Source organism: Halichoerus grypus, chromosome 7, assembly GCF_964656455.1.
Source record: "Halichoerus grypus chromosome 7, mHalGry1.hap1.1, whole genome shotgun sequence".
Classification (NCBI taxonomy): domain Eukaryota; kingdom Metazoa; phylum Chordata; class Mammalia; order Carnivora; family Phocidae; genus Halichoerus; species Halichoerus grypus.
In genome coordinates, this window is record NC_135718.1 from 127,876,720 (window position 1) to 127,894,475 (window position 17,756).

A 17,756-nucleotide genomic window follows, 5' to 3' on the forward strand; every position below is an offset into this window, starting at 1 on the left:
AGTGGTGCAGAAGGGCAAAGGGAGAGAGAGAATCTTAAGCAGGCTCTACGCCCAGTGCAGAGCCCAACGCAAGGCTGGATCTCACAACCCTGAGATCATGACCTGAGCCAAAATCAAGAATCTGATGCTTAACCAACTGAGCCACCCAGGCGCCCCATGCACATGTTAAGTTTTTTTTTTTTTTTTTTTTTAAAGATTTTATTTATTTATTTGAGAGAGAGAGAATGAGAGAGAACACATGAGAGGGGGGAGGGTCAGAGGGAGAAGCAGACTCCCTGCCGAGCAGGGAGCCCGATGCGGGACTCGATCCCGGGACTCCAGGATCATGACCTGAGCCGAAGGCAGTCGCTTAACCAACTGAGCCACCCAGGCGCCCACATGTTAAGTTTTTAACACAGTCTGCCAAATCATCCTCCAGAATCATTTTACCTAGTCACACCAATTTATTTCCTTTGTGGGGAAACTCAAAGGAGTTGAGTTTCAACTCATGGGGATCAGAGTCTCAAGGCTTTCCATTGGAGGAAATGCATATGGCCATCAGGAGACTGCATGTGCAAGCCTCCATCTGTAGATCCCTCTGCCAGTAACTGCATTTCCCCTTCTATCCAGGTCCATGGACAGAAAGCCGCTTGGGAGGACCCAGTGGAGTGGGTCCGGGACACTCTTCCCTGGCCATCAGCCCAACAAGACCAGTCGAAGCTATACCACCTGCCCCCTCCCACCGTGGGCCCTCATAGCATTGCCTCACCTCCCGAGGATAGGACAGTCAAAGATAGCACCCCAAGTTCTTTGGACTCAGACCCCCTGGTGAGTAGAAGCCATTTGAAGGTAAAAATAAGAGTATTATGGAACTGAACTTTTTTTTTTAAGATTTTATTTATTTATTTGAGAGAGAGAGCATGTGCACATGCGCGCGTGAGCTGGGGGAGGAGCAGAGGGAGAGGGACAAGTAGACTCCGCACCATGCATGGAGCCCACTGCAGGGCTTGATCCCACGATCCCAAGATCGTGACCTGAACCGAAATCAAGAGTCAGATGCTGAACCGACTGAGCCACCCAGGAGCCCCTGGAATTGAACTTTTCATGCATACCCTGATGGAGGCTGAAGGGTATCAGCAAGGCTAGGACTAGAATGAGGCCAGTGAGGAGCTCAACAGTCAGAATCCTGGTTATAAAGATCTATGCCTACAACCTATCTTAAGCTACATAATAATGCATGCTAGCAAGATGTATTCTAGTAAAGACTTGAGTCTCAGGCAGATCCCAGGTAGGACTATTAACCAAAAAAGAGAGCAGTGGGACACACATACACTCTGTCTCTACCTCTCCCTCTACTCTGGTATTATCCTGAGGATTGCCGTGGTTCAGTGGATTTCATGAACCACTATGAAAAGTAGTCTGAGACAAGTGACCAACTAGGGGCAAATATTTGCAAGGCTTGTAACCGAAAGAGGATTGGTACCTAGAATATATAATACTTCCCATAAAATTTCCAATTAGAAGAATGGACAAAGGATACGAACAGGCATTTGACTAGAGGAAGTGCAAATAGCCAATAAAAATACAAAAAGAACCTTAACTTCTCTAATAATCGTGGAAATGCAACATCAAAACAAGAAGAAAACCGTTTCACATTGGCAGAAATAGTGTGTATGCAAGCGCAGACTTCATCCTCTGCTGGTGGGAGTGTTGATTAGCAAAGCCATTTTGGAAGATAACTAAGCAGTTTGTATTAAAATTTAATGTGCACCACTCCTGTGACCTTGCAGTTTTACGTTGCAAGTAAGAAATTCTTCCACTTTAGTCATAATACATTTTAATTTAAATTTTGACTTTGCTAAAAACAGGTGTTACCTGTGTAAAAAAAACAAAAAACAAGCCATTAAATTGGAAGACTGTTAATAATCATGTAAATAGAAGATTCAATAGAGAACCAGCCAGGTATACTTAGCTGAAACGGAGGGTCACAGTCTTGAAGAGGCATGGGAGCTGGAGAGAGGTAAAGAGGGAAGGAGGAAGGAGGTGGATACACTGAAGCGTTTAGACCTGACACGAAGCACTGGGCTGTGTGTTGCGGCAGAGGGTGGGTGTGCAGGACAGACTCGTGATGACACTGTGTTCGGCTATGATCTCTTTGGAAGAAGTTGACACACACAGACGTTCTTACGGCCACTTCGCACATCCCTCCCAGTATTAGTCGGTACGTCCAGGCCTTCTGTCCTCTCCTGAGTGTGACCGCCTTGGAGGCAGAGGCTCTCTTGTTTCGACATCCCTCCCACATCACAGCACAGCACCTCGTAGAGCCGAGATACTCCCGAGCATCACACACACATGCTCACAGACAGGGTTGAAGTAACCACTGCTGCTTTTTCAGGGCCACCTGTATGCTCTCTGGGCCCTTCATCACTTCCAAACCAAGGATCAGGCCCCTGATCTAGATTGCTTTATGTTTCCCTTCTGTGGGCAGGACCCTGAGTCCCGACTCATGAATCCCTCCTTTTGCCCCTCTTTAGATGGCCATGCTGCTGAAACTTCAGGAAGCTGCCAATTACATTGAGTCTCCAGATCGAGAAACCATCCTGGACCCCAACCTCCAGGCCACGCTTTGAGGGTCCAGCAGTCACTGTCACCCCGGACAGCAGAATGCTGGCATCAGCGACGTTCTCTCCTCCTCTCCCCTCTCTTCTTCCAGAGGGCTGGCTCTCCGGCCCAAGAGAACAGGAGGGGGAGGAGGAGGTGAAGGAAGAGGGCAGGTTCTTGGTGCTGCACCTTGAGAACTTCCTAGTAAGGACTGGTGGGGTGGAGTTTGGAAACTTGTGTCCCCTAGATATATTTACTGGCCTCCTCTCATGACTTTGGGGAAAAGATGGTTCTGGGTCTTTTTCCTTGATTCCGTGTCTCAATTATAAACTCCTAGGCTTTCTGGGGAGGGGTTCAGAAGACATCAGAAAAACCGGCAGCAGTTCTAACTGATTCTCACGAACAGCTCTGGGAGAGACAGCCCTGTGTGGGGAAATCTGAGGGAGGTGGAAGCTCCCCAGAATTTCTCGCAGACCCTTCCGAGTTCCGTCACCACTGCCAATAACTCTTCCCCCAGAGATCTTGCTGGAGCCCAGAAAAAGAAGCATGTGGTTTAAAAAAATGTTTAAATCAATCTGTAAAAGGTATTTTAAAAAAACACAAAAAAAGAAAGGAAAAGATGACGCTGGAGAGAGAGGAAGAAGTTGCCAAAGTAGAGAACGTGCTGCCCATCCCTGGATGACTTAGGGGATGAAGACAAGATGGCTGCCTATCTCGGAAGTCACCAGACCACAACAATAGCATTCCAGCCTTCAGAGAAAGACTGTTAGCTCTGTCTTATACCCTCTAATTTAACATGCATGAGAGTCAATAAACCCTACTTTTTTTATTTTTTATTTTCGCTTTTTGTTTTCTTTTTTTCCCCTCCTGTGGGCCTATTTATTTTCCTTTTCTTTCTTTCTTTCTTTCTTTCTTTTTTTTTTTTCCATTTCCTCTCATGTCCACAAAATGTTTGGGTTGCTTTTCCTGGGGCTAGTTTGGCTTTTCCAAGTGGGTTTTCTTCGGAGAATCTGATGCCATCTAATTGACACTAGCTAGATGCCTGCCATGCCACTATTTTTGGCATCCTTGGGACTTACAGGAGACCCGAAGCATTGGCTCAGACAAAAGTAGTAAAAGAACCTTGACTTCCCTTTTGAGAAAGCACACGTTCTGCCTGGGAGCTCAGCTGCCAGCCTCCGGTCTAAGAGTGTATCACCCCATGTTGATAGAAGATCTACTCTGAGCTCCACACTGGACTGGAGGAAAACCAGGAAACTGGGAATATTCCTTTGTCTTGTGGCCTGTTGGGCCCCCCATTGCGCTATTCTGATGGCGGCCACTCTGCTCAACTGAATCCAAAATCCGTAGCTGGCCTTTACTATTTGTTCTTGACTAGTAAATATTCACTTACAGGAGACTGGACATCCATATGAAATACTCCCAGTCAGAATATAAGGTTCAAGGAGTTTGACTTGGTGGCAAAGATCTGCCTTCTAAAGGGATCCACCTTCAGTAGAAGTTGCCCCGAAGGCCTGGCAGTCTATATGCTTTCACTCAGCAAGGACTTACTGAGTACTTACTGTCTGCCAGTCACCAGGTTTAAAAAAAAAAAAAGGCAAGACTTGAGCTGTTGTGTTCACAATCTAGTAGGAAATCTTAACCTCCATTAAGTGCACATCCTCTGCTTATCTAGACCCTCAGGATCATCTAAGAAATGTAGCCAAAACCCAAGGTGCCAGCTAGAAAGAAGCCTTTGATTAGATATCTAATACATGGGGGGCAGAAGATCTGGGATCCATTAAGATGGACCCTGAAGGACTATGGAACCTTGCTTATCTCAAGTGGACAAGTCCTCTACCTGCCATTTCTGGAAGCCCCTGTGGGATGAGATCCAGGCTGAACTGCCTGGCGAGGATGAAGGTTCAGGGCTCTACAGATCAAAGACCTGTGATGAGCCTGGGCCCAAGTGTGCATTCTTCAGATTCCTATGTAGCACAAGACCTTATCCGAATCTACAAGCATACTCACCTGGACTGTTCTGTCCCACCCAACCAAGGAGTACATGCATCTGACTCTTCATATCAGAATCTTTCCATTTAGGTCCAACAGATGGTTCAGGTTGCTCCCCAAGAAAGCTTCCGCATTCATCTGGTAGCTCCCAGGGATGACAGGGTCCTCTATGCTGGAGACTGTTAGTGCTTTTGCTGCTAAGTCCATGAGCTGTGAAGATCCCCAACAACTCAGCTGTAAAATATGCAATTCTGTGGTGGGAAGAGGCTGTTTGTTCAAGGATGGTGCTGATATCATTGCCTTAAGGTCTCTGCTGTGCAGAATGAGGAGGCCCCAGAGCTGGATGTTCCAACTTGGAAGGAAGGGAGGACCGGATGGGCCTTCTTTGGACCGAGGCCTCTTCTGAACCCTGTCCTTAGCTCCAGTCCCATGGCAAGGCTCAGACTTTTAATGCCATCTTGATCAGGTGGTTGAGCCCTTAACTCTCTACTTTCTGGTGCTGCCCAGCCAGTGCCTTCTATCATGGATGTTACTGGCTACTTGAGAAAAAGGAAAGGGGAGAACCCCTTCCTCCATTCCAACTGCCTCAGACCTCCAAAGGGATTCTTGGCTCCCTGGTAACCATGGATACCACCGTGAATTTTACTTGGATCCTCAGCAGGTTGTTTCTGGAGGCCTCTCATGTTACTAATTTTACTCTCTATTTCTGGGACCCACCACCCTCTACTCTGAGTTGACTGCTGCATTTAGCCCAGGTCTCTAGTTGCTTTCCTCCAAAAAGTGTGTTCCCATCTAATGAGGTGGCACTGCAGCCTCAGCTTTCCCTCTGGAGCCTGGGACCCTGTTTACAGTTGCACACTTGGGCCCCTCATTGTGGGGATTTGTTGTCTCACCAAGGAATCATGCTTATGTGGCAACTGCAGAAAGTTGAGCCTCCTCATGGTGCTATAACCCCTTGGGGTGCTCATCCAGACTTCTCTGAAGCAGAAAACCTGAGCTTCCCCCTTACTGCCCTAGAACTAATGACAAGAGCGAATCCACAGCATTCTCTCCTACCTACGCACCTGCTTCTTAGTTGAGACTCTGGGATCCCTCCGAAAATGAAAACTGGGTCCCACGGCTAATTTCTCAGCCCCTGGGCACCTTCAGAAGAACCCAGCCTATGTAGGACTGGGATGTGTGCTCTCCCCTTCCTCTCCAGACCCTCAACTCCATTCCTCACCAAAGTGGGCTAGCAGATGACATGGTTCAATACCCAACATCAACTTCTGGGGAGAGCCGTGACTCCAGGAGAGGTTCCTCCGCAGACTCCCTCTCATTTCTGGATGAAGACGACCACAACACATTTTGTCCAGTGTATGTGTTTCTCAATCCCTGCCTAGGCATTAAAAATAAAATACTAGGTAATTGGAGGCTAATACAGGACCTGATGTCTGTGTGTGTCTCTCTTCCCCCCCCCCCCGCCCCCGCCTTCAAGAGCACTTTGCGGTTGCTGTTTCCTAACTTCTGAGGCTTCAGAATATTTTTTAAAAATCTATGCTTTGTGGCAGCTCTACGGTGCTTATCTCTGTCTTTGTGTGAATCCTTATACCAACGTCTTTTTCATGTAGTCTGACCATTGGGAAGCTAGAGGCTGACAGGGAAGAAAGATTTGCTGTCCATGGACAGACCCTACAATGAAGTCCTTACTGATTGGCATGCTACATTTTGGTCTTGAATTACCAGCCTTCTAACTAATCTATTCATACTCCTTAAGGATTTCAGAAGAAATAGTGATTTTTTTTTTTTCATTTCATTTCATTTCTGGCTTTTTGGTTTTCCTGTTTGCAAGACTCCCAATGGACCTAATCTCACCACGCCTCCACTCCTAGCTCCCTGACATGAGGGTCACACGATTCAGAGGGACATTCCCTTCCAGTCTCGGAGGTCATTAGTTCCTGTGGTATTCCAAAAGAGTAGGAAGACAACAGCCTGCTCTTTCTCACAAACACCTCACATCATCACCTGAGAGGACACCCATATCCAGAAACCCTGCTTATAGGTGAAATTTGCCAGACCGAGTGGGACTTGGTCCTACAAGCCAGCATCAGGAGACCTACAGGAGACTCTAAGAATTCTTTATTTCAGGGTGTTTAGGAAAGGAAGCTGTTCTTGTCCTAATCACAGGTTTAACACAGGGTTCAAGTGTTAAAGTAATCCAGATCACCAAATGTAACTCCTCATCATACTTGTTTTTCTTATTCTCGGGCCTTAGCTAAGCTGACGCTAATAAGCAGACTATAAGTCAACCCCACTGACGGGCTGAAATGTGTTTTTCCAGCCAGAGGTTTTGCTAATGGATATACTAATTTAATGCTGGTACACTCTTTTGATGACTAGGAACTACTAGCAAGTTCTGGCTACTAGTGGTTCATGGCTCCACTAAAGAGGCCATAAATAATAAAATGGCCTTAGGGACACTGTGTTCCCAAAAGGCCAATGCCTGAAGATAATTGCCCTTTATACTTGAATCAGCTTTATATATTCATGAGTCCTCAACCAACCTGATCAGGGATCTATGGGGCCACCAAGTGGGCTCTCCCCACTGCTTAGGATCCATGTGTGCGCAGATGCGTGCTCAGCCTAGCCCTGGAAGCAAGCACTGCCAGCCAGAGACTGGGAAACAGAAGTAAACTGGAAGATGAGGACCCCAATAGAAATTTAGAGGCTGCATAGAGACCATTAGAGTTGAAAATTAAACCTATGTATACTGGCTCCTCCCAGTTTGATGTTTTGGCTATTTTTCTGAATGATTATGCCATGGAGAATTTTCTGTTGACAAGAGTGGTCATGGAAGTAAGTGGACCCTTGGTCCCTTGATTCAACTCTCATTTCTTAGAATACTGGTTTTCATCCTATGTTTCCAGACCAGCAGCTGCAGCAACATCTGGGAACTTGTTAAAAATGAAATTGTCAGGCCCCATCTCAGACCTACTGAATCAGAAACTAAGGAGAGGGCCCAGCCATTTCTGTTTTAACAAACGCTCTTGGTAATTCTGATGCACGCTACAGTGTGAAAGTCACTTTTTTAAAGGGAAAGGCAAGTAGCAGAGTCCCCACACCGAGGAGCTTTAGGACCAAAAAATAAGGTCCTAGGTTGTAATTCAGGCTTTTACATTAATTTGAAAGTTACCTTTCCCATGCTTCCTTATGTTTCTGTTTTTCCTTTTAGTTAACACAGAAAAGGTTCATGTGCCTTTGGGCAGACGGGAGGGGGAAGGCAGGAATCTCTTTGAGTTGAACACAATCTTCGGAGAAAAATCTGGCTCTGAAATTTTTACCTGGGAAACGAATGGGCTGTAGCTGAAGCAAGCAGTTGGAGGTCTCTTCCAGACTGCTCTTCTGCTAGATTGTGTCTACTCCGAGGCTTTTTCTGATTATATAATAGGATGAGAAAAGTCAGAAAATCTCATTTGTATTTCCATGGCAACTTGTGCTCTTAGCAACATCCCCTCTCCTTTAGTTGAGTTCTAAATGGCACTGCTGGGTCTGAGAAACCTGGCCAGAACCTCCTTCCCCAGGGCAGCTGGAGGGCTCCAGTACCCCGAGGAAGACCCCGTCTCCATGCTCTGCTCCGCTCACAGGACGGGCTGAAGCACAATGAAGACGCAGGACAGGCACCACTAAATCCCTGGGCTCATCCTTTCCTTTCCCCACGCCAGGCCTAGGGTACAGAATGACTCAGCCACAGTGATAGAAGAAAATCCTTTTAAAAAAAAATCTGAGAGGAGCTTCTTATCTTTCCAGATTCTAGTTGATGGGGCCATGGGGTAGATGAGGCTATTGACAACTGGTTTTGTTTCAAGTTTGTCAGTTTTCCCTGTGAGGGAGCTTATGGGTAGAGGACAAAGTAATGTGCTAGTACTAGGCCTCTTGAAATCTAGGACCAAGCATCTGGGGAGGAACTAAGGCTGGAAGAAGACAAGTGTAAAACAGATTTCACTAAAATCACCCCTTCGGTCCCCCCGAAGGCCTATAACGGGCCTTTGGTCATCTCCTGTGCGATCTTCCTGCTTCCTTCCCATTCCTTGGAGACTGAAGATGTTAGATAATAAGGCAAGAGCTCCCATATCCCAGCCAGTGTCTGGGCTCCTGCTGTGCAGGAGCCTCCCACTTAATGACTTTCGTTACTGTTGTTGTTTTTTGTGTTTTGTTTTGTTTTTGTAACAGAACAATCTTTTTTTTTTTTAATGAATTCCAACCCCTACCAGATTCCTTTCCTTCCCTTCCCCTCCCACCCCCATCCTGTTTTAGGCAGCACTGTTTATGTGATGGAGTCTGTGTTTCTCAAGTGCATGGCAATCCTCAGGTGTAAAGTGGGGAGGAATTTTTGCACCAGGTTTTTGTGTGTTTTTTTTTAATTTATTGGACATAAAGCCCCAAACCAGGATATGTATGTGTCTGTGTGTTTGTTTTTTCTCATTTGACCCTCCCCTCTTTCAATCTACCCCCTTTTATATCTAATGTAGAGAAAGCAAATTTGAATCTGGAAAGCAAACCGTTGTATATAGTTGCGGTAACAATCATGAAGAGAGCTGAGCTGTCCCCTCAGTAATTTGTTTTAAGTAACAAATTGGTTGAAAATTAAATCCATGCCAGGCCAGCTGAAGAGGCCTTCCTCCATCACTGCCAGAGGCCCCTCTCATCTGGGCCCTCTGTTCCATCAGGCATGTCTCCTCCCAGCAAGATTCATCTGTTTGATGCCATTTGCGTTTCAATAAAGTTATCTCCTGTATTGTCCACTGGTTCTCTCTAGTTCCCTCTCTGTCTGGTTTCTGTCTCCATTTATCTTGTGGCCCATTCCTTGATCTGCAAGGTGAGACTGCTTGCGGTCATTTGCCTAACCAAGAGGTAAACCTCATCTCCCTGGAAATGTCTGATCCTCAGATCCTAAGCAGGAGCTCTGGAACCCTTTGGTTGGGGAAAGGAGGGGTCGGGGAGTTCCCTACTTGCACGCTGTGGACATAGCATCTTTCACCAGCCCAAAATTCAGGGTTCTTGAGTCCTCCATCCACTGCCACAATGTTTGAAAATCTACCACCCTCTGGACTTTCCTGTTCTCTTCCAGGGGTAAAAGTGAATTAACCCAGGAAAAAAGAAGCTGCTCTAATGGAACAAGGAAAGAAGGAAAAGAAGTCCTACTATTCCCTACTTTGGAATTTCAAGGTCCAAGAAGCAATCTTTTCCCTATGAAATTGTGGTAACACAACCCACCTGTCCTCTCACATGAGAAATGACAAATGTGTTTAGAGCTGTCCTCAAATCAAGGAATCAATCTTTAGGAAGAATACTCAAATGAAGTGACACCCCCAGATCACTATCAATTTAGCAGCCATAGTCTTAGAACTAGGCTAGGAATTGCCATCTGGTTTCCTCTGCCACTTGGGAATGAGAGTCAGAGTTCCTAGAAACCATTTTAAGGCACTCAACCTGAATAGCTTGCTAAAAATTACCTGTTCCTCTTGCTCTTGAGCCTCCCACTCCGAAAACATGCCATTCTACCCCTCTGCCACTACATGCTTGCCAACCTGACGTGCATTTTTTAAAATTTGAAATGTATTGTTTTATTTACATTCTGCCCTGCATTTTTAACCCCTCTGGATAATCCTCTCCACTTGCTCCAGTATTTAGCATTATCTCTATTCCTTCAACCATTTCCTACAACCAGCCCGAGAATATCCATATTAAACTTCACTCCTTAAATGTCCAGCCACAATTTCTCTGGGGAAAAAAAATTTATACGTTCTCAGCGAATAGGATTCATTCTCAAATAGTCATTCAAGTACTTACTCTGGAGGAAATACCCTTCCCCACGCAGGTGCCCTCTCCTGGTCAGACACTCCACAATTTTGAAGTTGGGCTCAACTAGGCTGGAAAGCCAAGGGACTGGGTCTTTTTCAGGTGACCACTCTCCACTGCCCAGTCCACTTGTTTCTTTTCCCCTACCTTTGAATTCTTGAGGCTGAGATGAAGAGACTCACGTGAGCCAACGGTTTTTTTCAGTGTTTGGGGTGGGGGGGAAAGACTGGTTTAAAATAGCTATTTCTGACCCAGACCTCTCTCCTTAAAGCCCTCTACACCCATTCCCATTTCACTTCCTCTCTTCTAACAAAGTATCTTATACCTGAAAGATCCATGAATTTAAAGTCCTATATCATGGGGTTTGTTCCAAGTGAGTTTGCTAACTTGCTGTTCCACTTTAGAAAATCCCCGTAACCTCAGTTTTCATATAAACGTGAAGGGATTCTTGCGCGAAAAGGTGCGGTTTTCGTCCATACGACAGGAGGCGCTGTCTCTGGAGGCTTAGGCCCATTCCCCACCCCCTTCTCGCTCCCGCCCTGCTCTGGTGCGCAGGCGCGGCTTCGCGGATTGGCCGCGCGCGGGAGCCGTCATTTAGTGGCGGGTCCCGGCCGCGGGGCTGGCGGGCTGAAGGGAAGAAAGATGGCGGCAGCGGCAGCGGGTGGTGCGGCCTCCGGGCTGCCGGGTCCAGTGGCACAAGGATTGAAGGAGGCTTTGGTGGATACCCTCACCGGAATCCTGTCCCCAGTGCAGGAGGTGCGAGCGGCTGCCGAGGAACAGATTAAGGTGCTCGAGGTGACAGAGGGTGAGTGAGGCGGGACCGTCACGAGGATGGGTCGGACCTGGGCCGGCCGTACTATCCACTGGCCGCAGGTCCGGACCGGCCGGGGGCAAGGGGAATCAGCCAATGGAGATCTGGGCACCGAGGCCCAGCAGGCGGGAGTGCGGTAGGAAGCGAGAGGACGATGTCCCCGGTGGCTGTGAAAGTCCGGGAGAGGGGAGGCGCGCCTGGAGGAGAGGGTCGGGGGAGGTGGAGCCTCGAAGGGGAGGGGGAGGGTGGAGACTAGAAAAGCTAGATGGAGTCTGGGATCTGCAGAGGACCGAGATGGAGCTAGACCTGCTGCTGTTGGAGGAAGTCGCGCGGTCTGGGAAACATTTTTGAGTTTAGACCAGGGTCTTTCGCTGTCCTCTTTGCCAGCTCGGTTGTACTGAGATAAGAGTAAGGGGAGTTATGAGAAGTGGTGAGAGGGCAGAGCCTTGAGAACGCGGCTATCAAAGCTTAGTACATATCAAACAAGTTTCTGCCTCTGAGTTATAAGCCTAGCTGGTCGTTTTACCTCTTAATGTTTTTCCAGAAGTCAAATTCAGTGCATGTGCAGATGATTCACCTTCCTGATCATACTCCCCGTTAATTTTTGAAAATAATTTGCACTTGTTAAATACCGCTGTGTGCATTTCTGTTTGAAGGAACTGATCCTTTGTCTTTGACTCTTTGTCCCCGTACTCCTATTATATGCTTTAAAGTGATGGAGAAAAAACAAACTATTGGTTTGAGATTGTCAATTTTCTGCTGAGTGGGCCTTTCACCAGGCCCAGTGTAGGCACTTTACAAAGAACAATTTGATCCTAAAACAGGAGGAGGGAAAATCCTCTTGGCCTTTATGTAAGAAATATATTTGGTTTGTCAGGGCTTCACTGGAAGAACTGCAAATCTTTAGAATTTCCCCCAGCTCAGCCACCTCTTAGAGGCCTCTTCTGAGATTCAGGAAATTGTCCATGGACTAACCAGTCACACTCAAAACCTTGAGTTTGCTGTCCTACTGGGCTTAGGATTTTTACTGAAAAAGAACTTCAGACAAATCTTCCTTTAATTTTATATTCTCTCACAATATGAGATCGCTGTTGAAAATGAATTTCCTTCTGTTGAAAATACATTGAGATTTGGGATATAATAGGTTAAGTACCATTTTGAAGGCCTAATTGTAATTGTCATTGTTCTGTAAAATGTCAGACTCTACAGTAGGAGCAACCACTGGTTAGGAGAAAGCTTTTTGAGAGCCATGCATAGATTGATTGCAGTTATTGCAGTCTCTTAGATAAAAATTTTTAATTCACAGTCTCTGCCTCCCTTGAATATTAAGGAGGAAGAGTGACAAAGCAAAGGAACCTCATCACATTCAAGTTACTACTTGAATAAAGTTGAGGGTCTGATGCCTTCCGTGAATGATATCCAATGTTCCTGGTGCCCAGATGTAAGTCTGGCACCTTCCTACAAGAGGTGAACCTTGGTGCATGTTTTAACTGTCCAATAACAGCTCCACTTGGGCTCTGATCCCTTCTCTAGCCAATACCATGGTCTCATCCAGGCATAGCCGATTATTGTATAAACTTCTTGAGATCTTTTTGAAATTCTAGTATCTCATTTTCTTCATCTTTTGGGGCCTTGAAATCTAAAATTAAACAGAAGTGCAGCGTTTTGCATTTGATTTAGGCCACTGACGGGAATAGACTGAAACACACACACCTTAGCTTACTGGTAATGTGCTATCAGGCATGCTGTGCTACATAAAAAGGCTATAATACAGTGACCTGATATTGATGGTCTAGTACTAAGGCATATGACTCGCAGGTTTAGGATGTGATGTACAGGGTTGGACCAGGTCTCTGGAGTTGATTGCAGTGCTTTGGACCCTTTGGAGGCTATTTGCGTTGTTTAAATAATCCAATTCCTTATGTTTATTTAAAAACGATAAAAATTCACCCCTTTTCAGTAACCTCTTTATAGATGGAGGGTGATGATCCATTCCTCAGATGTAGTACCTTGCTTCTCTCCTTTCCTCTTCTTATGGCCTTTACCAAGTTATTTTTGCCAGTGGGTCCAGAGTACCTCCTGTCTTATATTCTGTCTGAATCTCAGATGGTTCCTTAACATGGTCACTAATTTCTTTCCACTAGCCATTGCCTTCCTTTATATGAAAATATAGCACCTGGCTTCGCAGCCAGGATTTAGCCAACTATCTGTCCTGATGAAACCGGTAGGACACTGCTCTTCCTATTATTATTAGAACACCCTGCAGGCCAGAGTAGGAACCATTCTTGTAAATGAATGAACAAATCATTTTCCATTCCTTTGGAGTTGCTTCACATTTTAGTTTTATCCTAGTGGAAGAACCTTGCTTTCTGGTCCTAGGAAACACACTTCCTTAAAACTTGAAGTTAATGAGAAATCTGAGAGTTGGTGTCTATTATCATTTGTGTTCTGGTAATCTTTTGATCTTTTTGGTTTCTGGGGTCCGGTGTCAGGTAACAACCAAATCTGGTTAAACACAAATTACCACACTGTCTTTGTGAGCCATTTATTATTGCCTCACATGGAAGACTGGTCCCAGTTGATCTCTAAGATTTACCAGTCTGCTCCCTTTGACAAACAGATGTACCACCTTCCTTGGTTGCCTAGTCCTAGTCCTGGAGCTTAAGTGGAAGAATTTCTAATTTTGAAGGAAGGAACACAGATCATTTGTTAACCCTCCTCTGTTAAATGGACAGACAAGAGAGGTTGACATACTCTGACCAGATTCTTGGGAAGATGAGATTTTAAGAAGCATTTATCCTAGAAAATTGAGGTTGCTGGAGCCCAAAGTACATTCTGGTCATTTAGTCTGCCAACTGAAATTTTCCAAGAAATAATTAGTTATTGTGTTTTCCAGAATGGGAGCCTACTGTCTTAAGTCTAAGCCAAGGAAGTGTATATATGTGAGAGATCCATCTCTGATACTGGGTTGATTTCAAAAGGATCAAGATAAAATCAGCCTGGTGTCCTGGAATGATTTTCTTGAGTTCCTGTGCTTTCCATTTTTCCCCAGTCACTTGGAATCTGAGGGAAACCCAACAAACCTTTCTGAATAGAAACCCTATTTAACAGTGGTTCATTAGAGAAGGAGATGGTGCCACAAACCACCTTCTTCAGACACACTCCCATCCGGAATTAAGAAGCATATTACTTGAAAGTTTGGAAGTGCCTCTGCTGTTACAGTATTCCAACAGATAAATGGTCCCCTTTCTTTTTTCCTTAGGAAGATTGAGATTTTGAGTTTGATAAGCAGAATTTGCAGGAATTGAGTTCTGCCTCAACAGAGTAAAAATAAAACTCTTTTGATCTGTTAGAACATTCTTCTAATTCTTGTTTTATTTAACAGGCAGGGTCATATCAAGCATTTTATAAACATAGTAGTTAAAAAAGATCGGAAAGGTTGTGAACTGCCAGAGATCTCTTACATCAAAGTCTAATGTCTACTGAGTTTTTCTTTTTTGTCTGACTTATAAGATTATGACTTAATGGGAATATCAGCTCTTTATTTTCGGTGTATTTATGCTTTACTTTTTTATATCTTAGAATGAAGGTTTTCCTTCTGTCTCTACTTTCCTCTAAGAGCAGCATCACCCAAGTGGTAGAATGAGTTGCTTTCATTCATAAGCTCTAATTCTCCAGGCCAGCATAGCAGACTCTTATATAACGAAATTTAGACCCTAGGTCATTTTCTTCTCTTATTTCTTTCCGTCTATTGGAAGTGAAGACATTTTCCCCCACCATTTGGCTTTGACTTAGTCTTTTCTGTCTTGCTCCTAGCAGATACATCACATAAAATACTTTTTTCCATCACCATTATATTGAACTGGGGAGGGGGGGCATTATCTCTCCCTCACTTTTCCTGGCATTCAGATGCTGCCCAGATATCTGTGTTGATCTCCCCCCCCCCCCCCCCAATCTTAGATGCCTAGAGAGATGTTCCTGCTAGCTGGAGGTTTGCTTTCTGGTTCTCATGGGCACTTTTCTGGCTCTCTTACAGTATAGCGTAAGCACTGTCACCTGCGAAGGGAGCCCCTCAAGGATCCAGACGCACTCCTGGGCATGTGGCGGGCACTGAGCCGAGCGGAAGGCGGCCACGCTCGGAAAAAGGCCAGTGGTGGAGTTTTCTTTTTCCTTTCAGCTGTGGTTTTGTGGTGCTTACCAACCCCCGTGAGAAAAGGGGGGCTTCTCCAGAGCTTTACTCAGAACTACCTCCTTTCCCAACCAAACCCTATTCACAGTTCTTCCTAGTAGTAGCTTCCCTGACTGTCAAAGCACTACCAAGTCTCATGTCTCTTTAGTAGACCTTTAAGACCAATAGTATATGTTTCTTAACTTAATCCTTTATCCTCCATGCTCTCCTTTGGATCTTCCCTTCTAAGCCAGGTTTTAGACAGATAATGTTTTTGCCTAGTGGCGTGAAAGGGGAGCAAGGATAATGAGAGAGCAGAGCAAAAGTCTAAACACCAGTCTAAAACACCAGAGAATGAGTTAAGGGATGAGGGCAAAAGCTTTCTTAGAAAGGATGTCAGAGCATACCGTTTTGGGCTGGATAAAAGTACTCAAGAACCTACAGTCAAGGTGAAAACCCAGATTGACAGAACAGGTCTATCTTCACCTTGGGAAAAGAAACTAGAGAAATTAAATCTAACAAAAATGGCATTAGAAAGCTAACTTTATACAGCCCATTTGAATGGTCCCCCTTCGGCTTAATTGATTGTAGATCGAATCTTAGTTTAATCTGAATTGTCCTTTCCAAGCAAGACAAAATAAAACAGCTATGTATCTTTGTGTCTCTTGTACTTTTCTGCCTTAATCATCCCAAAGCAAGTTATTCAGCTGTTCTTTCTAATGCTTTCTAAAGAAATTATGTTAAAGACACTAATCAGCAAAACTGGAAATCCCCCAATACACAAAAATATAAGTAAAAGTACCTTTTCTTTACAGATTTACTTAGTTGTATTTCTTCAAAAAATATATGGTCTCTGTTAAGTAAGTATCTGTAAATAGAATTTTTACTACTTAGCAGAAATCAGCACTGGATAGGAACAGCCATGTTGATGGTTTAAAACAAGTCAGAGAACTTAAGGATTTTTTTCTGGCTTTTCCTTCTGTGCATTAGTTTTAAAGCACAGAGTTCACCTGTCACCACACCACCACTATCATTCCTTGTAAACAATTCTTCATATAGCTTTTAAATAAACTAAGTTTTATGGCATGAAACTCTCCCGTGGTGACTGATACCCCTGTATTTCTAATGGGTATATAGTCTAGGCAGAATAAATTGGATTAAATAAATAATAATTGAATTTTCCCTCATATCCCCTTATAACCTAATGCAGGTGAGTTCTTGGTCTTTGAAGTTTTGGGATTTCCAAACCAGAGCTGATCATATGGCCACTGGTTTTGAAACTGTGGGAGCCTGTAGAAAAGAAAATCTGTTGTTTATCCAGTCTGTTTTTAAAATTTGTCTTTAGTTAATGGTGATTATATTATTTGAAGATTTTCTTTCCCATTAATGCTTTTGAGCAGAGAGTCATATTACTTGAACTTTCAAGCCTCTTCTTTCCTATATGGAGGAAATAAACTTTCAGAGAAATCTATCTTATAATGCTTGTTGTAGGTACAGATCCCCTAGTTGACTCGGGTTTCTTGGTCCTGCATGGACCTTAATCTTCCGATAGCCTCTTACTCTCACCATCCCTTGCAATCTCAGCAGTATATGCAAAGTGATTAGTGGAAATTGGGGTGTGATCTTTGATGATCTCAATACTAGACAAGATTAATTTAAAGCTTGTGTTAGAGGAGAGCTCCCAGCTATTGTGATCATTACTAGAGTACTACCTTCTTCTGGCACTGGTATGAAAAAAAAAAGATGTATTCACACTAAGCTTTTCTTTAAAAAGAGTAGACTTGATGTTCTTAGGTTGATGAGAAAGGACCCCCCGAATGTGGCAGGACCTGTGTATAGAGTTTGCCTGGTCTTCATGCTGTAACAATTCTTCTAATTGATGCCATTGTTGACTGATGGAGAGTGGATGGTTCCATTTCCCTTCTGTGAGCCGTAGTGTTACCCTACAACTGTAACAGTGTCTGTGCTTTCATTGGAAAGGTAATTATTCAGATTTGTTTAAGCTTTATAGCCTTGCCTCAAGTTTCAAATCTTCTCAAAAACTCTGATTTTTATACCTCAGTATCTTTTTCATATCGTATGATTAAAAATTTTGCTCATCTTGATCCCATTTTAGTTTGTCCCTGTAATAATGATCCATAAATTGTGCTCTTGCCAGGAACATTAAAACCCGTATCACAGTGGTCCACACAAAAATTGAAATAAGTACTTTAAAAGAAAATACTGTATGGCCCATGTAATTTATGAATACGTATGGAACAGCCTGAAAGATAACACATAATTGTCACAGAATTGGCTGACTGTATCCAAGGAAGCTAAACTTGGGTGGACAGTGACTTCTAAACAGACTTGGGGCTGTAAAGTTAA

At 44.4% G+C, this 17,756-nt stretch overlaps 2 protein-coding genes across 7 annotated transcripts in view; both read left to right on the forward strand.

Moving 5' to 3' along the window:
- Positions 1 to 9,351, forward strand: part of NAV1 (neuron navigator 1) — a 247,772-nt gene extending 238,421 nt beyond the window's left edge. For all 6 annotated transcript variants that reach the window (XM_078078260.1, XM_078078261.1, XM_078078263.1 and 3 more), the window contains 2 exons: positions 610 to 807; positions 2,514 to 9,351. In XM_078078260.1, coding sequence (XP_077934386.1) covers positions 610 to 807; positions 2,514 to 2,609 — 294 coding nt within the window. In that variant the 3' untranslated portion in view covers positions 2,610 to 9,351. The remainder of the gene's footprint in view (positions 1 to 609; positions 808 to 2,513) is intronic.
- Positions 9,352 to 10,995: 1,644 nt separating this feature from the next.
- Positions 10,996 to 17,756, forward strand: part of IPO9 (importin 9) — a 56,635-nt gene continuing 49,874 nt past the window's right edge. The window contains exon 1 of the mRNA XM_036086636.2: positions 10,996 to 11,215. Within this exon, the coding sequence (XP_035942529.1) occupies positions 11,053 to 11,215 (163 nt within the window). The 5' untranslated portion in view covers positions 10,996 to 11,052. The remainder of the gene's footprint in view (positions 11,216 to 17,756) is intronic.